General features: G+C 45.6%; 1 protein-coding gene across 18 annotated transcripts in view; it reads right to left on the bottom strand.

Moving 5' to 3' along the window:
• Positions 1-11316: 11316 nt before the first annotated feature.
• ZNF23 (zinc finger protein 23) overlaps positions 11317-26330 on the bottom strand; it is a 35570-nt gene continuing 20556 nt past the window's right edge. For 7 of the 18 annotated variants that reach the window (XM_032486687.1, XM_032486684.1, XM_032486686.1 and 4 more), the window contains 4 exons: positions 25862-25978; positions 18448-20922; positions 17702-17815; positions 11317-13595 (listed from right to left, as the gene is read on the bottom strand). In XM_032486687.1, coding sequence (XP_032342578.1) covers positions 11794-13595; positions 17702-17815; positions 18448-18799 — 2268 coding nt within the window. In that variant the 5' untranslated portion in view covers positions 18800-20922; positions 25862-25978 and the 3' untranslated portion in view covers positions 11317-11793. The remainder of the gene's footprint in view (positions 13596-17701; positions 17816-18447; positions 20923-25861; positions 25979-26330) is intronic. The other 11 variants (XM_032486695.1, XM_032486694.1, XM_032486689.1 and 8 more) reach the window with 11 other exon arrangements.

Here is a 26330-nt window from a genome sequence, read left to right as displayed (position 1 = left end):
ACCCCTCTTGCGGAGAGGATTCAAAAGTGGTGACCGACTAACTTCTGATACTACATGTTGGCAGTGATGGTATTAAGGGTGAAATTCCACACAGGCATCTTGAGATGTTAGGACCAGGTGTTATGTTTTTCATTCTAGACATGCGGACTGCATTTCCTGTCCTCTAAAATCAAACTCACCCTTTCATCTGACTGGATACTTTTCAAACGAGGGCTCATCCCCCGTGTGAATGAAACGTGAGGCCACAGGAAACTCCACACACATCTCAGGGTCTCTCTCCCCCTGGAGGGGAACAGTGTGGGAAAACTCAATGGTCATGCAAAAAAGACATTCCATTTGGATGGGGCAAGGCTGCAGAATGATGAAGAGATTGGCTGGTGGGGATTTCATCTTTCCTATCTTCAGGGATAATTCTGAGAACTGTATGGAATCACATGTGCAGAATACTCCAAGTCAGATAAGGACAGTGACAAACACTCAATGCATGGCAGACTGTGTTTATCTGTGGACTATGGCAGGGACCAGAGCTTTGAGGATTTAGGGCAGACCCAAATGTCTTCCTTCAGGAAGCTTCCATCACAGGCTGCCCAATAGCTAGCCCCAGGATCCCTGGGGAGACCCACTGTGCCATTGGCAAGACATATCAGAAGCCTCAGGGACAAGAGGGCAGATAGCGCTGGGGAGGGGACCTTCCAACTGGAACCAAGACCTTGACGACCAGGCTCAATCCTTGGCTCTCACACACCCCTCTCCACGAATGCTCAGCAGTCACCCTGGGGCCCCCAGGCTGCCTGCCCTTGGGAAGATGTGGGGACAGCATATGGCCAGACTCCACTACTTTTTTGACACTTGTAGGTCTCATGGTGTCTGTGGTCCTGAACTTTACCTAGCTTGTCCTATGTCATCTGCAAAGTTGTGTGGGCTGCGTTTTACAGGTTTTAATAACTGAAGCTCAGACTGAGTGAGAAAGCAGCTAGAAAGCACTGAGAAGAGGTTCAAATCCTGCCCTGCCTGGCTCTTAACAGCCTCCTTTCCTACCTCCCCATCAGAGGAAGGGAGGCAACATCCACTGCAGTTACAAATGCAGCCAGTGACCCTTTGAGCCAGCACTCTCACTTTTAGGACTTTATCCTAAAGGTGCCCCTGAATGTAAGGCATATTATCTCTGTCTAAACTGAAGCATCACAGCTTTGCTTGGTAGCAGATGACTGGACAAACCCAAAATCCATAGGAAGGGACCCATGAAATAAGTCGGTGTATGCACGAAGTGCAATTCGATGCAACTGTTAAAAATAACAAGAACACCAATGCCTGGAAGTGAGAAATTCCAAGGTAAGTTAATGGGGGAGGGTGGATTCAATGCGCATAACGCACAGCTGTGATGTAAAAGAAGGACGGAAATCAGAACCTACCTTTGCGTATGTTTGTATGCACATAGGAAATTAGGAAGGGCGTTGCCTTTGGGAATAGAAACTGACAAAGAGTAAAGAAGAATAGAAGGGAGATTCGTCACTGCGGAACTTGGGAGAATTCTTGCATATTTGTGGCTATTTGAACCTAAATTAAAAATTGTTGGACGATGAGCTTTTTTCTCAGCCAAGTCCTTTTTCTCTCATCTTCCCCCCAAATGACGATTTGGGCTCCTTGTGGTTCTTACTTATTTGTTTAAATAATTTAACAAATTTGCCCTGGACGTGAATCAGGCCCCTTTACCTGGGCCGGCTCGGCCCTGGGGAGGGTGAAAGTGCACACATTCCTGGCCCAGCCTGAAGAGGGTGGACAAGAGGGATGGGGAGCTGCCCAGGCCCTCGCTGGGTGAGGCTGAAAGGCAGGGAGGCCATTTAACCAGGATTTCATGGATGCAGAGAATTTCATCCTAAGAATAAGACAAGGCTTCTAGAAAGTGTACCAGGAAGACTCAATATCCCCCTCCTTTCTACCCCCAGAGCTGGAATACAGGCAACTCTCTTTCTCAAGCTTCAACACAAAATACCTGCGCCGGGTCCACCCTGCCAGCAAGGCGAGCACTGATCGTTCCCCCGTGGCGTGAAACTCACCTCTGACGGCAGAATGTCCAACCCTGGAGATGGGAGGAGCTGCCCCTCAGCTAGTGCCGGGAACCCCTTCCTCCAGCCCCATCCCTCCCACACCCAGACCCCTTCTCCTGCAGCACTGCGGGTTTTATACTAATTGGTAATCAAGCTCAGGGGCAGGACCCGGTCAGGAATAGGGCCGGGACTGGCTCATCAGTTACCGGGCGTGGCCTCAACCACCACCTACCACAGGGCCACCCACTGGGCTATCACTTCCCGTAAGACTGGAATCCAAGGATGAGGGGGTAGACAGGGATCTGCCAGGGAAATTCACAGTGGGAGGTGAGGTGGAGTGAGCAACTTTTCAGGGGATGAGTCTTTGGGTTGGGTTCAGGTGGCCCCACAAGAGCCGGTGTTTGAGCAAAGGTGGAAACTTAGGTTGAGCTATACCCAAGAGCCCTTTCAAATTCCCTTCTCCAGGTGAGTCCTGGCTCCAGAAGGCCGGCTCTGGGATCCTTCATCTCTCACTGGTGTCTCTGTAAGTGACGGCCAGGGGAAACTTCTTTTCTGCGGGAGCTTCGTCCAGGGGTCCTGACATTGGAGCCCTCAGATTCCCCTGGAGGGCTTGTTAAAACAGAGCACCGGGCCCACCCCCAGGAGTTCCTGATTCTGTGGGCCTGGGGTGGGGTCTTTGTATCTCTAGCAAGATTCTGGGTGGGGGTATCACTGCTGCTGCTGGTCTGGGGACCCCAGCTGAGAAGCACTGCCCAACCCCTCTGCCTGGTGGTCCCTTTCTGGCAGGAGGGGAAGGGGTGGTGAGGCTGGATCCTCTTCTGCTCTACTCACCAGATTCACCTCCTGCCACTGGCCCACCCCCTTAATGAACATACTCTCTCTTCTAGGCTGGCTTCCTTCTCACTCATTGGCTTCCTTCTTTTGAAGCAGATGTCCTAAAATGGCTGATACTTAGAAATCTTTGATCACCCCTGACCTCCAATCTCCAATGCTCTCGGTCTCTCCCTTTCTCTCTTCCCCCTCAGGTACACAGCCCTTATCGCCAAAACTGTTATGACTGCCTATGGTGTTCCAAATAATGCCTGGTATTTAAGACCCGTCCCCATCCAGGCCCAGTCTGTTCTCACTTTTCCCATGATTGTACCCTAACCTGACATCCAGTGTACTTGGCTGTACATTTCCACCTTCATGCTTCACTCATGCTGTTCCCTCATCCAGGAATGCTGTTCCCTGCCCACTTATGTATCAAATATGTGCTCCCATATACTCTGAGCACCGTACCAGGGCCTGTGCACAGTGCCAGAGACCAGAGATCGGCCTTAGACCCGGCCCAAGTCCTCAGGGAGCTTCAATTTGAGACGGGGCATGGTCTTCATAGACACATAACTCCCCATCTGACACTCGATCCATTTTTGAAAATTATCTCATTTTTTATTCTCACAGGAAATTCAACAGTGAGGGACACCAGTATGGATTTGATCCTCAATCTGGAAATCTGAGAATTAATTCAGGGAGTCAGAACCTTGGAGAGACTTGTCTAAGATCTCACTAAAGAGGTGGAAGAGCAAGGATCCAGGCCTATATGTTTGTGGGAGAGGCGTACTGATTCATAGGAGCTCTTGCTCTATGTGTTGAACACAAACCCTTCTACCAATGTTTATTTATTTATTTTTAGAGAAGGTACTGGGGATTGAAACCAGGACCTCCTGCATGCTAAGCATTTGCTCTGCCACTTGAGCTATACCCTCCCCTTCTAGCTCTCTTAATGGTGTCTTCAGATGAACAGAAGTTCTCGATTTTTAATTCAATCTAGTTCATCTTTTAAGGTTCATTCTTGTAGAATCTTATTTAGGAAATATTTGCTGCCCCCAGTATCATGATGACATGTTCCTCTGTTTTCTTCTAGAAGCTTCTCTACTTTACCTTTCACATCTGGATCTATGAAACTAGGAACTTGGCACTACCTAGAAAGGATTGCAGGGAATACAAAGGGTGCAGGAATAGAAGCCTGGACCCCTCTCAATGGAAGGCAGTGGGGGCAGGGATGAGGAGCCCAGCCATTCCATCAAACTGCCCTGATTGGAAGCCCAGGTGTGCCACTTCCAAGCAGCAGGAGCTTTGACAGGTTGCCTGCCTGTGCCTCAGTTTTCTCATCTGTAAAATGGAGATGATGAAATGACATTCCTCCTAAAGCTATGGTCAGACCTGGGAGTTAACAGGGCTTTGATTATGCCAGGCTTAAAATAAATGCTCATTTAGGGTTAGCAATTCTTAGGGGACTGAGGAAGGGGAAAGAAAAAGAGCGGTGAGAGAGGCCAGTGGGAGGACCCCAGTGGTCAGCGAGGCAGCCCATGGAGGAGAGGGTTTCTAGAAGGGGCATAAGTTCTGGATCATAATCCAGAGCATTGGTGGGCTCTGGACAAGCATTTGCTGCACTATCACAGCCCACTTTCATAGCTGACCCAGAGGCGTGGTTTCCACTGAAGGAAACTAAAGCTCAGAGAGTTTAAGTAACGTGCTCAAGATCACACAGCAAGGAAGAATTGGAATTAGGGTTTGAGGCCGGGTTCACACAACCCCACACAGCCCTCCACCAGGCTGCAGGAGACAGAGGAAGACGACAGGAATGGGGGGCCACTTGGCTATAGCAGCCTGGACGGGTGGTTTCTGGGCACTCTTGGGCCAGACGCTAGACTGTTAAGCATCAAATTGTCAGCCACTGATAAGAATGGAAGGGGGGGTGCAGAATTCTCAACTGAGACATCTGGACAAAAGGAAAAATGGGGCAGCCTGAGGGGTACAGAGTCAAAGAGAACAGTGGTTCTCAAACTCTGAGGCAAGTTCAAGTAACCTGGGTACTTTTAAAATACCGATGCTCAGGTATCTGGGTCCTCCACCCCTTTTCTATTTAATTACTAGGGATGCAGCCTGGGCATCAGATTTTTTCAGACCTCCCCCTATGATTCCAATTCCAAAGCTAAGGTTGGGAACCTTGGGAGCAGAGGGTTCTGTAAAGAAGGAAACATGGCAAAGAGGAGAGGAAGCTGGTGGGAGATACTGAAGAGGCTGGGGGTGGAGGGACAGAACTGATGAAGACTCCTGGGGTCCTGGGAGTGGTTGAGGGGCAGGACACAGAAGGAGTTTAGGTTAAGATGGAAAGGGGAAATGAACACAAAAAAGAATGGAAAACCCAGCTGAGGAAAAACAATACGGTCTCATTGTCCCTCAATCCCATCTGTGGATGGAGGCACCAGCTTGAGCCCAAGCTGTGCCCTGGCTGAGGGTCAGCTGCACATCACCAACTGGTGGGACTAAAAATGTCTGAACTGGGGTGGAGGCGCTTCTGGGTAGAGGAATCAAATGGGGCCCTGCTGGCAATCAGACACATCTGCACATCCACCCACATGCCCATCACCTTTCCCACCAAGTGACCAGACACTCTGCAGTGTTTTATTGAGGTCTCGGCTATGCTGGGCTCTGAGGATTCAAAGCTGAGCCTACAGACCTGACCTTGACCCTTATGGGTTTCAGTCTTTGAAACTGACAGTTGAGCTGGCAATTATAAATCAGAAGGGTAAAGTGACTTGATGGGAGGGGGAGGGTGTGACAGGGGAGCACAGAGAAGGGGCACAGAACCCCAGTGTGAAAGGGTGTGAGATGTCAAGGATGGGAGAGGTTAGTGGCAGGAGTGGGGTGGAGGAGAGCATAGGCGAATGTTCTAGACAGAGAAGAGCAGGTGCACAGGTTGGAAGGAGAAGGGTCTTTTAACAATTGGGAGAATTTTCTAGAGGACAAAGCATAGATGGTGTGTGTTTGGGGAGCAGAGAGGGAAGGGATATGTGCTCTGTTCTAGAGAGAGTGGGAGGTACTGAGGGGTTCTGAGCTGGGGGAGACATGATCAGAATTGAGTTTGGGAAGGACTCAGCCTACTCAGTAGATAAACTGGAGGAAGGGGCAATATTGGATTCTGGGAAACCAGCTAAAAGAGAAGATGTTCAACATCACTAGTCGTAAGGGAAATATAAACTCAAATCACAATGAAGTACCACTTCCCACCCACTGGGATGGTTATAACAGCAACAACAACAAAACTACAGAAAATAATCAGTGTTGGTGAGGATGTGGAGAAACTGGAACCCTTGGACATGGCTGACAGGAATGTAAAATGGTGCAGCCACTGTGGAAAACAGTTTGGCGGACCCTCAAAAAATTACACATCAAATTATCCTATTACCCAGCAATTCCACTTCTAGGTAGATCCCTAAAAGAATTGAAAACAGAGACACAACAGATTTTTGTACGCTAGTGTTCATAGCAGCATTATTCACAAAAGCCAACAGGTGCAAACAACCCAAGTGTTCATCAAACCATGGATAGATAAACACAATGTGGTATAGCTATACAAAGAAGTGTTAGCCACCAAGAAAAAGACAAGAAGTATGGATACATGCTACAACATGGATGATCCTTGAAAAGATTACACTAAGTGAAAAAAGCCAGACGCAACGACTCCACTTACATGAAACACCCAGCCAGAATAGGCAAATCCATAGAGACAGAAAGCAGGTTACTGGTTTCCAGGGGCTAGAAGTTGGAGGTTTGGTGAGTAACCACTTAATGGGCATGGGGTTCCTTTTGGGGTGATGAAAAGTTCTGAAACTAGATAGTAGTGATGAGTGCCAACACTGTTGTGCCACTGGACTGGACACTAAAGGAGTTAAAATGGTAAATTTTATGTTATGTTAATTCATGCTACCACAATTAAAAAACAAACAAAAACAGACCTTGTATCAATGAGTTAGAGGCCTTGTAAGTCCCAATAGCATTTTTCCTTCTTCCTCTTCATCCACCAAACCCCAGGGAGTTAAGCTGATGGTTTTCTTACCTTTGCTCCCCTTAAAGAGCCAGCCAACTGCAGGTGCCCCTGCCCAAAGACCCTGGCCAGCTATAGTCAAATGGGGCAGGGGTGGGGAACCCTAGCATCTGGAGGGCGAACACTGAGGCCAGAGGTTGGATCATCAGAGCCAGACCTTAAAACATCAGCCCCCAGATCTTTCTTTGGGGGGCTGGAGCGCCCTCTGGTGAGCAATCGGAGAGCAACCCAATTCTAATGTCAGCTCTGAGACTTTCGCGCTCGTAGCCTAGTGCACTTGATAGTTGTGCTCAGGGTACTGCTCCGCCATCTCGGAATTTCTCTTTCCGCACTAGAGCCCCCAGGGAATTTACCTGCGCGCCTGTTGTAGATGAAAATGCATAAACTATATAAACACACGCACAGAACACTTCTTCCTTTCCTGATTGACTGATGTCATCCACTCAAGAAATTGAAATTCACGAGCAAGGTCGGGCCTGGCTCAATGAATTACCCCCAAAAAGCTTGCGGTTAACAGGGCGGGCCGGGAAGCCAGCAGGTCCAAGTAGAGAGGACAGAGACTGGTAAAGATTAGCTTCACCTGGAGCTAAGCGCATAGAGCTGGCGGACGACACAGGGCAAGGGATCCAAAGCCAATCAAGAAGGTCAAGGCCAGCAAAGGAGAGGCGGCCTTTGGCTGAGCTCAGTGTGAAGGGAGAGGGGGGAGTCCTCCGAATAGAAAAGACAATGCATGCAATCGGCAGGCTCCTTCATGCCCGGTCCCTGTGCTACCCCTCTCTTCCTCCCTCCCTGTCATGGGGAGCCTCTAACTCAACATTCCTTACCATAAGCTTTTACCAGGAGAGCATGGTGGCGGGTCCTACCCCCGACCAACCCCCAATCTTGTACGGTTCTTCCTACTCATCTCAAGCCCGCTGCCTAGCTATGGAATGCTTGGATTCTGAATCCTGCGCTCCACTTTCCATCCTGGATTGCCTCTTACCTCCCAAAGGACTTTTAAGCAAAACTCCCTTCCCGCCACTCCCAGAGGCCCGTTGGCAACCACCCTCTCCTCACAGTCCCACAGCAGCTCTACTTATGCGCATTTACAACATGGGCCTCTAAGATGTCACTGAGGTAAAAATAGGTTATGCTTCTTTTAAGAAATGTTTGCAATGCGCAGGCTTAACTGTTCTGAGCGTCCTTCGGACTCTGGCCTGCAGGGCGAGAAGTTTTGGCCCCAGCCCAGCTTCGGGCGGTCAGGGGCCCCTACAGGCCTGCCGGGTCTCTAAGATCGTGTCCACCCCCACCGCTACCGCCACCCCGCCGGTCCACACATATTTCTGCCGAGAGTTCAGACCAGGCTGCCCCAGGACTGCTAGGGATAAGAGCCGGGAGGGCCTGCCGGCGCCAAGGGGACCCGGGCAGCCTCACGGTCGTTTTCTTCCCGCGCTGCAGTGAGCAGACCGGCCGCCAGGGGCAGCAGGGGGCCCAGGCTGGCGCCCAGTGCCTCCTAATGGCTTCTCGCGCCCATAGCGCCGGCCTCAGGGCCCTGGACGCGCAGGCCCGGCCTTCCCACTCCTTCTCACCCCGAGGCCAAAACGAGGTTCCAGGGCTAGAAGGCGCGCGCCCAAGGCGGGCGGGGAGGGAGAAGGCTCCCGGAAGGCCACCGCCTGCCTGCCCGCGCCGCACACCTGCGGCTCAGGGCGGGTGGGACCCAGAGCCTCGGGCCCCCACCTGGAGCACGTGGGCTCTGGGCGCCCGGGCCACGCATGGCTGGCAGACGCGGAGCCAGTGGCAGGACGATCCCTTACCGTGGCGGGCGGAGGAAACCAGCAGAGAGGGGCGCTTGCGGCTGAGCCGCCGGGAGGGCTTCCTGGAGGCTGGGCTTGGGCTGAGTGTGGGTGGGATTTCAGTGGCCCGGCGGAGGTGGGGGCTTCTCTTCAGGAGCCCTGGAGCCACCTGGAGACCAGAGTGGCGAGCGCTGGGAGGGGGGCTCGGGCCACAGGCAGCCTGGGAGTAGGCGGAGGACGCAGGGCCCTGCGAAGTGGGCTCAGACCCGTGCAGGCGCCCCGGGATCCCTGCGAGGTGTTGGATTTGCTGGGATCACGTGGTCTGCAGGGCAAATGGGGCCTGAGAGCTGGCGGAAGGGGCTGCAGGGAGCTCACCCAGGAGAAAACCGAGGTTCACTCATCCCAGGTTCCCCAGCACTTGGTAAACCCTGGCCTGTGGAGGGGTCTGCAAATGTTCAGTTGAATTGAATGGACTGTGTCAGGGAAGCAGTGTCCTCAGTTCCTTGTCAGGAGAAAGGAGAGCAGACAGAAAGGGATTGTGGTCTGGGGAGAATGGGGACTTCAAAGAGGACAGAAGAGTGTCCTGAAGCCTCTTCTCAACCCCCGCCCCACCACAGGAGAGGGCTGCCAGCCCAGAGGGAGCTGGGCTGAGCCTCGTGTTCCCCCAGATAACACCTGAAGCCCTGACTCCACCCACCACAGACCTCCCAGACCTGCCCTGTTTAGGCCCCTCTCACCAGGCTCCCCTGACCTGCCGAGTGCCCTGCAGCAGCCGTGTTTTCCTCTGAGCCTCAGTTTCCCCTCCTGACCCAGACAGGGCAGGACCAGATGTTCTCTGAGGGCCCTTCCAGTGTGACAGGCTGGGCTGGGAGGGTGCCCTGTGCTGCTGACCTGGACTGAGAGAGAAACCTTATTTCTGGCCTTTCCAGGCTCATGTCTCCCATTCATAAGAGTAGTGCTTTTGTGAGGGGACAGGGGTCTCCAGTGCAATGGCTCCTCTTTGTCGTCATAAGGCCTCCACTGGACCCAGGCAGCTCTTGGCTGGAATAGTGAACACCGAGGCCACAGGGTGTCAGGACTTCTGGGCAATGGGGCCACGTGACTTCGACGCTTTGAAGGTGTCTAACTGCCTTCTTCACCCTTACATCCTTGGGATCTGAACAGAAAGACCTGCCCTGGACAGTAACAAAGCTACAAAGAGGGAAAAATCCCTCAGGGGCTGTCTAAGTAAGAAGAACCTTAAGCTCTGGGACCAGCCACAACCCTGCACTGAGCAGGAGCCTGAGACTCAGAGGCCAAGTTCACAGAGGACAGTGGTGGCAGACCTGGGACATCATGTTCTGTCCTCAGTGATTCTCAGCCCTCCTGGAGTCCTGCCTTGGCCCTGCTGCAGCAGAGTAACTGCTAGATCCCACTGGGAGCAGGACTACAAGACTTCCTGTCCCAACCCCCCCCCCTGAAGGCCCCTCTCAGAGACCATCTAGAGGCTGTTCACAATCTAGAAAGTTTAGGGTGAGCCATGGCCTCCTGACCTCTCCTCTGGGCTGGGTAAGGGGCCACATCAGCTACTGATTTGCTGTGTGACCAGGGACAGTGCCATCTGTTTCTGGGCTTGTTTATAAATAAAGGCCTTGGACCCATGGCCTGGAGCACCTCTGGGTTTCAGTGTGTGGTGCAGAACTGCCCAGAGGAACAGGGCCAGATGGTCACGGGGAAGAAGGACCCTGCTCCCTCCTCTGGGTTCTGTGGGATCCAGGGTTTGCCTCCACCTATGCACAGTTCCCAGGATCTTGGTTGGGGGTGTGTGTGTGTGCACTGTTGGGGGTGCTTACACAATGGCCCTGGGACACTGCTGAGATCCTAGACCATGTCATTAGCTTTGACAGGAATGGCTCCTTCGAGGTACTCAAGACAGCACTCCCAGCCAGCACTGGTCTCTCCAGCTATAGAAAGAACAGGAGCAGGTATGGGGAGGGTGGCACTGTAGGGGTGCACTGTGTCTGTGGGGTACACTGTCTACAAAAGGGTCTGTGTGTACATTTTGTGTCCGTGGGAGAGAGGTTTGGGGCTTCCTATGTGTGATTGTGTGTACGTGTTAATCTTCACTCCTTAGAGTTCTACCAGGACTAAACATCTCTTACTTTATTAGTCATTTTTTTTTTATCCTTTCAAAAGCTACTTGCTATTGTCATTTGCTGGGTTTTATTTAGATTACTTATCTTTCTCTTAATTCAAGACGTCTTTGGGGTTCTTATGTTTACTTTTTATTTAAAAAAATTTGGTGGGGGGAGTAGATAATAGGTTTATTTTTTATTTAATGGAGCTACTGGGGATTGAGCCCAGGACCTCATGCACGCTAAGCACACACCCTACCACTGAGCTATTCCATGCCCTCCAAGACCTCTTTATAGATACTACACTTTAATATCACAAATTTTATAAAGGTATTTAAACTTCTTGTGCCTTACCTTTTAATCTTATTTAAGATTATTTAAAACAAAAACAAATATTTAATTTTAAAAAGTCAATTTATCAATATTTTCTCTCATGGTTGGTTCCTAGCTTTCATCTGATGCTTAGCAAGTTTTTCTCCATTCCATGAAAATAAAAAGATCTACTCACCTTTTTTAAGGAAATCTTTATTGTTTCTCCTCTTTACAAAAGTGATGCATGCTTGTTGTCAAAAACAAAAGGGCAATAAATTAATTCAGGTAGAGTATTTTTATGAGTTTTTCTAAGAACAAGGTATCTCTCTCTTCTCCCATTTATTTAACTTTCCTTTTGTGGCCCTCAGTGGAGATTTATAATTTCTCCACATAGGTCCTGAATAATTCAGTTTATACCTAGAAAATCTACTTTTCTTGATGCTGTTGGGAATGAGATATTTTCTATTCGTTGTTGACATAAAACATTTATTTTTGGATGTTATATTTAAACTGGTCATCACTCCATGTTTAAAACTGAATAAAATGGAAAAGCTTTGTTTCCTTGTGGAGATTCTGCCATATTCATTTCCCTCTCAGGGTCTTCCACCAGGGTGAATCTGAGGATACTTGATCCAGTTCAGCTTTAGCCTTGACAGTTCTCTACATCCTTCTCATTAGGATTTTCCTTCACTATGGACGCTCTGATGCTGACCAAGTTGGAAGCTAAACCTGAAGGCTTTCCCACACACATTACACACATAGGGTTTCTTCCAAGTATGGACTGTCTGATGTATAATACAATCAGAACTATAGCTGAAGCCTTTGCCACACTCCACACATCTGAAGGGTTTCTCCCCAGTGTGGCTTCTCTGATGCCGAATTAAATGGGCATTAACATGGAAGGCTTTTCCACACTCCTTACATTGAAAGGGTTTCTCTCCAGTATGGATTCTCTGATGTACAATATAGTCAGAACTACAGCTAAATGCTTTCTCACATTCCATACATTTGAAAGGTTTTTCCCCAGTGTGTATTCTCCGATGCCTAGTTAGTTTGGCATTGATGCTGAAGGCTTTCCCACATTCCTTACATTGATAAGGCTTTTCTCCAGTGTGGATTCGGTGATGATCCAGTAGGTTTCTTTTAGAAGTAAAGCATTTCCCACATTCATTACATTCAAAAGGCTTCTCCCCAGTATGAATCCTCTGATGCTGCATTAGTTTTGCATTAACGTTGAAGGCTTTTCCACACTCATTACACTCATAGGGCTTCTCCCCAGTGTGGATTCTCAGGTGCTGCCGAAGCTGGGAGTTACACCTGAAGGCTTTCCCACACTCTTTACACTCATAGGGTTTCTCACCCGTGTGGATTCTCTGGTGCTGGATTAATTTCCCTTTAACACTAAAGGCTTTTCCACATTCAGTACACTTAAAGGGTTTCTCCCCTGTGTGAATTCTTTGATGCTGAATGAGTTTTGCATTATTACTGAAGGCTTTTCCACACTCCTTACATTGATAGGGCCTCTCTCCAGTATGGATGCTCTGATGCTGCCTAAGCTGGGAGCTGCACCTGAAGCCTTTCCCACACTCATTACATTCATAAGGTTTCTCTCCAGTGTGGATTCTCTGATGTTGAATTAACTTTGCATTAACATTGAAAGCTTTCCCACAGTCATTACATTCATAAGGTTTCTCTCCAGTGTGGACTCTCTGGTGTGTGATATATGCAGAACTACAGCTAAAGCCATTCCCACACTCCTTGCACTGATAGGGCTTCTCTCCTGTGTGGATTCGCTGATGCCTACTCAGACTCCCGTTAACGCTGAAGGCTTTCCCACACACCTGACACTGATAGGGCTTCTCCCCACTGTGGATTGTCTGATGTGTGATATAATGGGAACTGTAACTGAAGCTTTTCCCGCACTCCACACATTTGAAGGGCTTCTCCACACTGTGAAGTCTTTGATGCCAAATTAATTTTGCATTAATGCTAAAGGCTTTGCCACACTCCTTACACTGATAGGGCTTCTCCTCAGTGTAGCTATCTTCATCCTGGTTAAGTTGAGCGTTATACCTGAAGGTTTCCACTAATTCTTCACATCTCAAAGGTCTTTCCCTGGAATTAATTATTTCATGCTGAATAAGTTTTGTGTCAAACCTGAAGGCTTCCTCCAATCCTGTATACTCAGGGGGCTGCTCCCCAGGGGAGATGGTATGACACTGATTCAAGTTTGGATTTTGACTAAAGAAACAGTCCTCCATGGGGCTTGTATTGTCTTCCACTGTCCCATCAATGACACTGCTGTTTTCTTTCTTGATACTTCTTACTGAGTGGACTTCCTGCTGTTTCTCTAGAATATAGGTTTCTGAAAAGTCTGTTTCCTGGGAAAAGTCCCTGTGAAGTTCAAATGATGTATTATGTTTTTCTTCGTACATTTCCTCTGTCAAATTATTGTCAGTCTGGATATCAATATCTACTATAAAAAACAGAAAACATAAAATACCATGTAAGAACAATGTTAAAAAAGAAAAAAAAAGAACTGGGTGATAGAAAGAATAAAGGATCATGGCAATCAAGGGGCTCTTTAAAATCACCAGACTAGGTCAAAGAATCTATGGTTCATCCATAAAGTGGAATAACATATGGCTGGTAAAAAATGAAACAAATCTATATGTGCTGACATGAAAAGATGTCAAAGATAAATTGTTCAATGGAGAAACAAGTTGAGAAATGGTATAAGGAGTATCTTTCATTTGTGTAAATGTAAATAAAAAGGGCTGACACACACACACACATATATTTGAATATGCCTAGAAAACTACAGCAAGAATACACAAGAAACTGGCACAGGAAGTTTGGGAAACTTCCCCCCAACTCCCACTTTTTACATTTTATGTGCTGTTTTGAGCATGTATCAATATCATAAATTTTAAAGTAATGATTTAAAAAGATCACCAGTTTCTAAACCAATAACCAATAACAAGAGGGATATAAGTTATAGCAAAGGAGCAAAATTCTAGGTCTTATCTGCCAGGTCAGCATTCTTCCCATTACACCATACTTTCTAACATTCTGTTAATAAAAATGGAAATTGCTTAAGAAGGAAAAGGCATAGGATCCAACATGTGGCAACATGGAATGGCAGGTGTTAGCAACACCACAAAGTAAAAGGGAATGAATCTTGTTTCCTTTCTGAGAACTTAAACTCTAGCCTTTCCAAAATTCCTCCTTCAACTTCTTTTTTCTCTGCTTCAGAAAGGCTCTGTTTAGCCCATTTGATCTCTCCCATCCCATTTCTTCCTACCCTCTCTGAACACTGTTGCATTCTCCTTGCATTTCCTTCTACCTCTTCTCTCAGTCCTAAAATTGGTCATTCCCTAAAATTCTTTTTATAATCTCATTAGTCTTTCTATAATCCCCATAGTCCCAGTAGGACTACTGATCTGTTCCCAAATTTCTCATAATCGGCACCAAAATGCTGCCTCTATTTTTTCATCTCTCATTTCTCCTCAACCACACATAATATGCTCCCTCAGTATTTCATTATACTCACTCTCAATAGACCCAAATGACCTGGATTTCCCTAGCAACCATTTTCAAAATACTATTGGTCTTTTCTTGATTATAAAAATAATATTCATCTATAGTATCAGAAACTTACAAAGAAGAAAACTCAAATTACCCAAAATATAAAATCTAACAAAAATTACTGCTAATCTTCTGATGTATCTCCTGCCCATCTTCCTAAAATCATACATATATTTTTTTAAAGTAAAAGTTTTTCTTCCTTAATATTCATGATGATCATTTCCCAATGTCTTTACATATTCTATAAAAATATACATTTTAATTGTTAAAGAGTACTCCATCCTGCAGAGGTACCGTAATTTACCATTCTCTCTATCTGAAAATTCAGGTTGTTTCCAATATTTTGTTACTATATAAAATTAAGATGAACTTTTATACATGTGAATCCTCATCTACAATTCTGATTATTTTATTAGGATACAGCCCTAGATGGGAATATCCAGGTTACCAAGTACAAACTTTTAAAAGGCTCTTGACAAGTATTGTTAAAGTACCTTCTAGGAAGACTACCAATTCACATTCACCTCCAGAAGTCCATTCCTGTTTTGCTGTACTCTCACTATCACTTACTATAAATTCATTGTTCTCAATGGGATAGATGAAACACCTCTCATTGTTTTAATTTGTATTCCACTGGTTTCTACTGAGGGTGAACTTTTTTCATGTTGATTACTATCTGTACTTCTTCTGTGGATCAAACACTTATATACATATATTTTGGGTAAAACTTTTTATGGAAGTAAAACAAACATACATACAGTAAACAGGACAAATCTAAGGTTTACAGCTCAATTCTTTTTTTTTTTTTACAAACACCACATTTCTAATTTTGAAGCAGCATCACTGAGGAATAATTGATATATTATGAAAATGTTCAGTGATTTTTAATAAGTTTATACAGTTGTGTAAGGATCACCTCACTCCAGTTTTAGAACACTGCCATCACCCCAAAAAGTTTCCTTGTTCCAGTCGTTTGCTGTTCCCAACCCCCAGCCCCAAGCAATCACTGATCTGCTTTCTGTCACAGTCTATTTTACTTCTCCAAAATAAAACTGGCCTGAACCCACAATGCCAAGATAGTAATCCCAGGTAATCCTTCTCTTCCTAAAGGAAGGTCCGGCAGAACTGTCCTGTCCAACAACCCATGTTACCAAAACCTGTTGCTCCTTCTCTCAACAGTGAATAAATAGGAGAGCTCGCCATCACAGAGCTCGCCACTCAAACAGAGATCGTCAAGGTCCTGCCAAAAATCTCAGAAGCCCCTAAATCAGTTAAGAATTTTGAAGTAAGATCTCAAGAAAACAAGAGAATGCAAAAGCAAGCTTTAACTCAATTTGCAGTTTTCCCAAAGGACAGGAATTTGCAGACTGTTCCAGTACTCAAACATGAATATTCTGGGCCCCCTGGCACAGGGCTTCCCAACCTCAACCATTTAACATTCTTTGCCAATTTTTCTACCCTAGTGACCTTTTTTTTTAAACCAGATCCTATGTTGTGGCAGATGCTACTGGCTGCTTAAACAATATTCATTCTCTCTTCCTTACTAGCACACCTCCATTTTGAGGTAGCAATAAAAACTGCAACTAAGAACTACATTTTCCACCCTCTTTTGCAGTGGGGAATGGACATTTGACACAGTTCCAGCAAATGACATTTAAGCAGAAGTCACTGAGTGGGGCATCTGAGATTTTTTTTAAAAAATCAACTCTGCTGACACAGGCCTTATGCCGTATGATTTCCCCATCTGCATGCCTAGAATCCATTTGATTCCTTACCCCAATTAACCTACTCATGCTGAGTAGATGAATGTTTCCATCTTCAGCTGAGATCATGATAGGTTGTTCAAAGACTTCAGGGCTGTCTGCTGCCTACAGAATGAAATCCAGACTTCTGAGACTAAGAATCTCCACAATATTACTTTCTTCCCCTTCTGTCTATCAAGCATGTTAAACTCTCCACTTCTAAAACATGTCTTCCTTGATCAGGGAACAGCTGGTTGAATGATTACAAGGAACAAAAATCCACCGAAACCACCGTTTTCAAAAAGAAGATTCATCAGAAGGATGCAAGAGAATCTAGGGACCCAAAATGCAGGAAGTAAAGCTGGGCCTCATGGAAATGGGAAATCACCAGGCAGCTATTCTGTGTGAGCCAATGAGAACCTCACTACTTCAAGCATGCTCTGGGAACCAGAAGCCTTGGCAGCACCAGAGAACTTAACAGAACTGCAGAATCTCAGCCCTGCCCCAAACTAACTGAATAACAATCTGTGCATCTGCAAGACTCCCAGGAGATGCCCTGGTACGTCTTTTAAGAAGCACCAAACTGACGGCATTATTTCCTCCCTTCCAACTTATTTCCTACAGCGTATTATATACAACTTTCTCCTCAAAAAAAAAAAATTAATGACTAACTGAGCACACACAATAAGCTAGACACTTGGTACATGTTACCTCATTTAATCATCAACCCACAAGACTAGCACTATTATCTCATTTTATTATTATCATTCCATTTTTAAGGGTCAGAACAGTGTCTTTTAGAGAATGCAAATAACTGACCTGCTCAAAGTCACCCAACTAGGAAGTAGCACAGTTGCAACTGGACCTCAGAAAGTCTACTCTAAAGTCTAGGTAAAAAGACTGTTAATTCTTCACCCTTCACATTAAGTGGACAGTGCTTAGAAAATAGCAAGGACCCAAAAAAGTACTGAATCCATTCATTCTGTCTGAGAAAGGCAGAATTCCAAAATTAGGATTAAAAAGAATTAGAATGAAGCATTTGAAAAATGATCTGTTCTTGGAATCAGAAATAAATAGCAAACTATGAAAACAGTCAAAAAGGTCTCAACCATACCTATCTCTAGAATTCATTAAAATTTATTTAAATGTTACTCTCTACAGTTGGCTAACAATGCTAATATGTTGCTAAAGTTGATTTTCTTCCTAAAGAGTTAAACTTTCCAGCATAATGGGCAATCTGTGCCTCCCTTACCAGTCCAGAGGCCCTGGGGGCCTGTGCCTGTTCCAGAGGCCAGTGGAGATGGGCCCCCCAGCTCACCTCCTCCCTCCAGTTGTGAGATCACAGCAGGTTTGAGAAGGGGAAATCCTGTTGTAGGGAAAGGAAATAGGAAAGACAGGTGAATAATCTCCTAAAGATGAGTTCCTAAACCTCTTTTCAGATTGTCTCTGCAATGGGGAGAGAAGGAAAGAGCCCTGGGGGTCCTGTGCCAAAGAACTATGGGAAAGTAGGGGTGGGTGTTGGAAGGTATATGTGCAGGGTAGGGGTGGGAGCCTTGGGAAGATGTGGGAAGAATTGGGAAGGGGACAGACTGTGAGATTCTGCCCAAAGGGATACCATTCTTTGACCATGGCCTGAAATATTCAAAGTACACTGAGATCCTTGGAAAGACTCAAGAGATGCAGGTAGGGTGAGGGGGAACCTGAGAATAATACTGTGGAATAGGAAGTTACTTTTTTCCACACTGTGTCCAAAACATAGCCTCCTATCAGAGTGAATCAAGAGTACATACCAGTCCCAGCAAAGTCCTATATTGGCCCAAACAGGGCCTGGGGTTCACCCTTCCCAGCAACCCCTGGGTCTAGAGGATTAGGAATCAGCCCTGGGGTTCCCATTCAGTATAGGATTACCAGAGGCCCCACCTGCAATCAGTGGAGGGGGAAGGACGCCAGGAAACCCTAACCGGCAGAGTCTGAATTCCAATGGGAGAGAGGCCTTACCCAGGGAGGCCACATTCCCATAATTCTCCAGCATCACATCCCTGTACAGAGCCCTCTGTGCAGGGGACAGGCCATCCCACTCCGTCTGGGTGAAGTACACAGCCACATCCTCGAAGGTCACCGACTTCTGAAACAATAGGTTCCTGCTGCCCCAGGGCCAATTCCATGGCTCAGGCCCTAAGTGAGGGGCAGAGGGCAGTATAAGGGCTTGGGGAGGGGCTTGTGAAGAGCACAAAATTAATAACAAGGGGAAAGATTTGGAAAAAACACCTGGAAAGTAAACCACGGAATACTGACTTCTCTCACAGCAGAGAAACCTCATGCCATATTTCATACTTAGAAAGGATGACATTAGTTGAAAGAAAAAAAAATTCCCATGACTGGGTTCCCCTAATGTCACTGCTTTCTCTCAGTTAGGCCACACCCTCACTGGTGGAAGCAGCTTGGGACCCACCCAAACGCATTCTCACTGCACCCCCTTAAGGTCTTACCTTCTCCATCCAGATCGCCACAGCTTGCCTTCACCCTCAAACTTCAAGCCACCCGCAAAGAACAGCCAGGGCTTCCGTCTCATGCAGCCCCTACCCTGCCTGATCTGTGTCATGAACCCCCTACAAGAGGCTGTGCAGCCCCTGCTCCAGCACCTCCAGCCAAGGAAGTTCAGCGCTGCTCAGATGGGCTGGAGGCCGGTGAGGGGTGGAGGGCGGGGTGAGAGCAGGCAGCCCATTCTGCTTCCAAGTGGCTCTCGTTGGAAACCCAGCATTTTCTGTTACCCTCTCCCATCCAATCCTCATCCTGTCCAACTTCACCCAGGACTTCACCGTCTCTCCAAGGAGGTTCAGAAAGAAGGGAGGTCGGCCATCTTTTCAGCTCCTCCTCTGCACCACTCTGTACGCGCAGGCTCTGCCATCACCGCGTGCGGCCCCCAGGCCCACTCTTCCCCTCTGGACAGCTGCCACCTCTGGCTGCTCTTGCTCTGCCCACCTTGGCCTTCTGTAACAACCTTGGGGACACACTGGCAGCAATTTGCCTCTCAGCGCCTCCCTGCCAGGCTTTGTCTTGCTCAATTCTACTGGCCTCCACCCATCAACAATCTAGTCCAACCTGTGGGTGTTTCTGTGACTCACTCACCTTGTGATCCTGGAGGTCAAGTAACATCTCTGCACAAAATTAAATGCCTTCACTTCCATCCACTACCCACCTTTACCCCACAAGGGTACTTCCACCTGAATTCAAACCTCAGTGGTGTCACCCACTACTATCCACTTAGGAAAGAAACCTGAGAATTCATTCCTGACTCTTCCCTCTCCTTTCCCCAACCCCAATCCATTGACTCTCCATCCTCAAAGAATTTTATGTAAGCATTACTTGAATGGGCTCCCCCTCTTTAACAACTACTTGCCTTAATAAAGCTTCCATCAACTAGACCAAAGGGACTCTTTCTGAAGTGGTCACCTTGCTTTCAAATCTCTCCTGAATTACTCCCTACACAGCTGTCATAAATCTGACCACTTTAACTTTGCTGGTTCCACACGTGTCACGAGTCTGAACAGAGTCACACAATGACTGTGTGACCTTGGGCAAGTCACTCAGTCACTCCCCTTTGCCTTTGTTTCTTCTGTGGTAGGATGAACATAACACAGCACCTATCTTAAAGGGCAGCCGTCAGGACTGAATGATCCAAACAAAGCGCTTAGTATGATGCCTGAAGCATAATAAGCCTCCAAAGGTGTTACTAGAGTTACTGTGACAATGATTATTCCCAACCTATAGTCCATGGAGGTCCATGGATGAGCATCAGGTGATCCAAGAAGTCTCTGAAATCATACGGAAAATTTTGTTTGCATGTTTATTTTTCTAAGGTAGAGATTCCAGAGCTCTCAACAAAGACCTAAAGGTTGGCCACTGCGTCCCAAGGCCCGAAAACCTCTCCAGGACACAATGAGACATCCTGCCCCACAGCTTCCTCTTTCCCTCCCCTGACCCCACTCCCCTCATCCTCCCTGTCCCCAGAAGCAGAGGCACAGCCATCCTTTATGTGGATCTGGTCCTTCTATTCCTTTTTACCTACACCCCGTCCCTGGAACCCTAGTCCTCGGCTTCCCTCCTCCATTCACGGGCAGCTTAGAGCCCTCTGCTGGGGAGCTCCTGCACCACAGGGGCAAAGCACACTAGTGTGCAGAGGCTACACTTCTGCCTTTCAGGCACACCTTCCTGCTGCATCGTCCCTTCACTGTCCTGTCTCTGGCCCCAATCCCTCCACATCACTGCTCTTCCCACAAGCCCCAGTCCAGCAGGCAGAAGCATGGAGGCCCCCTCCAGCTTTCATCACAAGGCTCACCAGCTTCCCTTCTCAGTTTTCTTCAATGAGAAACTGCTCACAGGAAGAGTTGAAGGACCCACAGCTCACCTGGGGCCAGGCTGTTAGGAGCATGGCTGCCATCACCTGGTCTCCCTCTCAGAAAAGGACTGGAGCTGTGGAAGAACAGAGAGACAAGTGTGAGACAAGCCACCCGCACCAGGAAAAACACTGCCCCCATAGATCTGAGACGCACGCAGCCAGCATCCAGACAGAAGTGCAAGCAGGATCTGCCATGGGGAGAAGGGAGCCATCTGTTCCTGAGCTTTACACCCAGGGCTCCTCCCAGCCATGACACTGATGCTCACTGCCAGGAACCCTAGGATTTTACAATTCTGACACCATCATATGCACACAAGGGTGTACATAAAATGGATGCAGAGTCTAAAGAACAATAAAACAAAGACTCATGTAGCAACGATTCAGCTCAAGAAATAGACGTTTCCCAAGACCTTAGACCTATTTCTTTCTCTCAACAAGCATCACCCTCTACTATACTGCAAGAGAAGCCAGGCTGGAGGGGCTACAGCCCCAGCACTGAGGCTTCAGAGTCTGGCTCCAGGGAGACAGTACCTGGAGAAGGGGACAGCTGCTCCCTCCCATCCTGCCTGTTCCCTCAGACAGCTGAGTGTCCTCAAGAGTTCTGATACTTCTGTATAGAGATCACGGGAGGTCAGCTTCCTGCATGGCCCAGGCTTACCTTGAGGAAGTGAGGTACCAGGATGGCTCCTCATACCTTCCAGCCTTCTGATGGCAAAGAAACCAGGGCCTAAGATGCCTGAGAGGGGATCACCATAGCATCCAGGGTGCTGTGACCCAGCACTCTTTGTCCTTTCTATTCAAAATCACATGGATTGGTTACTTTCTGATGCTTGCTCCTCCCAAAGTCAGTCTTCAGATTTTCTATATTCCTAAAATATTGCCTATGTCTTTCAGAGTTTCAACTTCAGTGTAGTTATGGAAAACAATGGCTCATGATTTTTCATTTCCTCCATATCAGGAGCTACTTTGCTTTTCCCACTTTTTTTTTCCTCAAGTTTTTAGTTTTACTAGGTAGAATTGTTACAATTTGACTGCATATATACAATATATTGCATGCAAATACACATATACAGTATACTGTACTTTTTTTACTTTACATATATGTACTGTTTCTAAAAACAGTTTAGAGCTTTAACATTTTAAACTTTCAGTTATCAAATAAAGCCAATCACAAATAAGAATCACCAGAATGTAATAATACAATCATAAAGGAGTCAAATGTGCTTACACATATTCAAGAAATCAATCATCTAAGTTATAAATAATAAGTAGTTCATTTGCATTTTGTTTTTTTTTTTTTTAGATTCCACATATAAGTGATATCAAATGGCATTTTTCTTTCCATTTCTGGCCCACTTCATTTAGAATGATGATCTCCAGGTACATCCATGTTGCTGCAAATGGCATTATTTTACTCTTTTTTATGGCTGAGTAATATTCCATCACACACGCGCGCACGCGTGCACACACATATATACACCACATCTTTATCCAGTCATCTGTTGATGGACATTTGGGTTGTTTCCATGTCTTGGCTATTGTAAATAGTGCTGCTGTGAACACTGAGGTGCGTGTGTCTTTCTGAATTATATTTTTCTTTGGGTCCCACTTCTTCTTTTGAATATACGTGCTTTCTACACCTTTTCCCCTTAGTTAATGTTATGGACTGAATGTGTCTGCCCCAAATTCGTATGTTGAAGCCCTAACCTCCAATGTGACTGTATCTGGAGATGCAATCAGTGAGGAGGTAATAAAGTTAAACCAGGTCATAAGGGTGGGGCCCTAATCTGATAGGATTGGCTCCCTAATAAGAAGAGACCCCAGAGCTCTCTCTCTGCCATATGTGGACACAGCGAGAAGACAGCCTCTGCAACCCGAGAAGAGAACCCTCACCAAGAACCAAATTGTCTGGTACTATGATCTTGGACTTCTAGCCTCCAGAACTGTAAGAGAGAAATTTCTGCTGTTTAAGTCAGGCAGTGCATGGTGTTCTGTTATGGCAGCCCAAGCAGACCAATAAAGTTAGGCTGAACTGTGGTTTATCTATGTTAATGTTGTTTTCTTTGACTTTTCAAGAACCAGCTTTTCTATTTATTAAGAACACCACTCTCTTTTCTATTTGTTTTTAATTTAATTTAATTTAATTAAGTTCTGCTTTATTAACATTTCTTTAGCTCTGTTAAGAGACAACTTATGCACCTCTCCAAATCCTCTTGTCCACTCTTAGTCTGGTTCAGAGGCTGTGACCGGCTCTGCACAAGTACAACCTACCAATGCCTCCTCAGGGGTCTACACTACACATGCCTGGCACCTGCCCTGGGGCTTCTCTGTGATGTATGGGACATCTGCAGACACCAGCCGGGCCTGAAGGACAGAAGAGTTAATGCTTGTGAGGCTGCCCTTGACCAACAGGGGACAGAGGTCAACGGATAAACTTTAGTCCATCATGTGGGCAGCCATGAGATTCCAAGGCCCCTCAAAGATCCTGTAAGACAGAATACCAGTCGCCTGTAGAGAGGCAAACCTGACAACGAGTCTTTCTGTGTTTCACTCCCCTTATTTCTCACTTCTGAGACGACATTCCTAAATAAACTGCCTCTGTCCTATGTTCTGCTTTTAGGGGAAGCTAGACTACAAAAGGCTTTTTTCTACCTTCTTAAGGTTGCATGATTTATTCATTTATTTTTATTCTTTCCTATTTGGCAATCAAAACCTTTAAGGCCATAAATGTTTCCTTGAATACGTTATTACCCACATCCCAGAGGCTTTTTATATTTCATGTTTTAATCACTATTTTATAACTCATCAGCAATTGTGTTTTGTCTCTGAACAAAGAATTGTTTAGGACAGTTAGTTGTTAATTTATCCTCTGTCTTTATTGCATGGTGTTTAAATAACCTGATCTATTTACTTCTGCTTTACAGATTGAGAGTAGTTGTTGTTGTTGTTTTTGGTAGCTGCAGTAACCATTTAAACAATATTCTATGAATGCTTAAAAAGAAAACTTATTCTAAGAGGGAAGAACATACAATTCTATTTGAATCTAATAAATCAACTCGACCAATTCTATTACACAGATTTCTCTCTGTAATTCATGATTACTTTTACCTAATTAAACTGAGAGAGCCAAAAAAGAGCGAACTCTCACAAAACACTTAGCCCACATATATCATAGGCAAATCCTTTCAAGTATCTAGGAAATGAATAATTCTAACACCAAACTGTAGCAGAGAACAGAAAAACAAGTTTCCCAGTCCTTTTTCCGATGCCAGCACAATACTTATACAAAAACCGTAGACCAGTCTCATTTATGAATACGGATGCAAAAATCCTAAATATTGAGGAGTATGCCATATTAATACTCCAGTAATTCATTAATATGACACATCATGACTAAGAGGGATCATCTCATGAGTGCAAGTTTAATATTAGCATACAGATTAGTATACTTTTCCACATTAATAAATCAAAGAAAGGTAAACATACTCTCAATCTCAGTGGATGCCAAAGATGTTTAATAAAATTCAACATTCATGCCTAAATTTTAAAACTTATACCCAAGAGAAACTCTCATACATAGGAGATGCATACAAAATTATTCATTATCAGCAGGATTTTAACAGCAGAAAACTAGAAACAACACACTTGTCCACTGAGAATACATAAATAAGCTGTCATACAGTTTATATGACAAAACATTCCCAGTAGCAAAAAATAAGCGGCTCACAGCTAGAACACAATATGGATGAATTTAGGAACATAATACCTGAGTTATGCAAGTCTCAGAGGACTAGAGACACCATGATGTCATCTTCATAAAGCTCGAAAAAAATTAATCACATTATTTACAGACACATGTATACGTAATAAAATTATTTTTAAAAATAAAGTAAGGCTATGAGTAACACAAAATTCAACAGTTACTACCTCCAGGGGTGGGAAAGTGGGAGCCAGGTTGAAGAGGCACACATAGACTGATGCAGCCATGCTGCAATGTTCTTAATGGTGTGGTGTGTTTAACGGGTGCTCATTTTACTACTATGCTTCATAAATGCCATGCTAGATATAATCTTCTGTATACATGAGTGACATTTAAATATGTGTGTGTGTGTGTATGTGTATACACACAGACTTATCTTTATGATATGGAATGATTTCTAAAGTGCAAAAGTTGGGGTGCTACCTTTTGTGTAATAAAAAAAAAAGAAATATAATAAAATATACGTGTATCCGGTAATTTGTGCAAAAAGAAATGAAGGATAAACCAGAAACTAAGAAGAATGGTTGCCTCAGGTAAGGATGGGAAGTGGGTGAAAAGAACCCAGGAATGGAATCAGGATGGAAGGAAACAGACTGGAAGGGACGATGAGGAAGTGACACTTCTCTGAGTGTGCCTTTTTGTTCAGACTTTCATAACCATAGGTAATGTTTCCTATATATATATAAATATATATATATATATACGGTTGGTTGATTATATATACATATAATTATATGTATATATATATATACATATATCCCGGGATGGGATAGGGGATGAGGACGCAAAAAGGAACACAAAAAACAGCAAATGAACCTAACTATACCACAACTGAATAACATAACCACACTGAAGTGGTGGGAAAGAAATTAACTAAATAACTTTGGAAAACAGTATTTTAACTAAATACTAAAAGGCTAAAAAGACTTGTACCCAAAGATTTCTTGAGGTTGCACAATTTTTAAATTTATTTTCATTCTTTCCTATTAGGCAATTAAAACCTGTAAGGCCACAAATTATCCTTTGAATACACTACTAGCCACATTCCAAAGTTTTTTTTTTAATATTTCATGTTTTCATTACTACTTTATAGTATATTTTTGGTAAACTTGCTTTCATGAGGGTATGAATGAGCAATTCTGTAACTATTTTATGTATATTCTAGGACTGAACACGTCAGTATACTCTACATTGCATTAATTATTCTCAGGTCACTGTCATCCCACAGCCCAAGAGAAATTGAGCCGGGTTACCTTTTGGAACCGACACCACTCCAGAAGACAGTGGCCTCCAAAAGCCGGACTTCTGCTCTCGGACGTCCTGGTGTGGCTCTGCTTTTTCTGCTTCCCCACTGACTCTGACTCACGACCCTGTGTTAGACGCCAGGGAGCATACAATCCATACTTGAAATGCATTCAGATAGAAGACCCTGCACGACTTTAACATGTCAAAAGACCTGATACCACTTCAGGCCGCTTCACGCCTGCAATAATGCACCCTGTGGCTGCTCCAACACATCTTTCCAAAAGGCCAGCAGCATTTTCCCCAAAGTGCTAAATTCTCGGGTCTTCGTGGCTGTGACAATAACCCACGCTTCACCTTCCACGGGATGGGACGGAACGTAATTGGCCACCAAATACAAACTGGAAGTAGAAGAGGGGCGGAACAGGCCCCCAGGTACCGGAGACCCAGCTCCACCCAGGGTGGAGAAGCAACGTAACA

Source organism: Camelus ferus, chromosome 9 (assembly GCF_009834535.1).
Source record: "Camelus ferus isolate YT-003-E chromosome 9, BCGSAC_Cfer_1.0, whole genome shotgun sequence".
Lineage (NCBI taxonomy): Eukaryota > Metazoa > Chordata > Mammalia > Artiodactyla > Camelidae > Camelus > Camelus ferus.
This window is presented reverse-complemented; position numbering and strand designations above follow the sequence as displayed.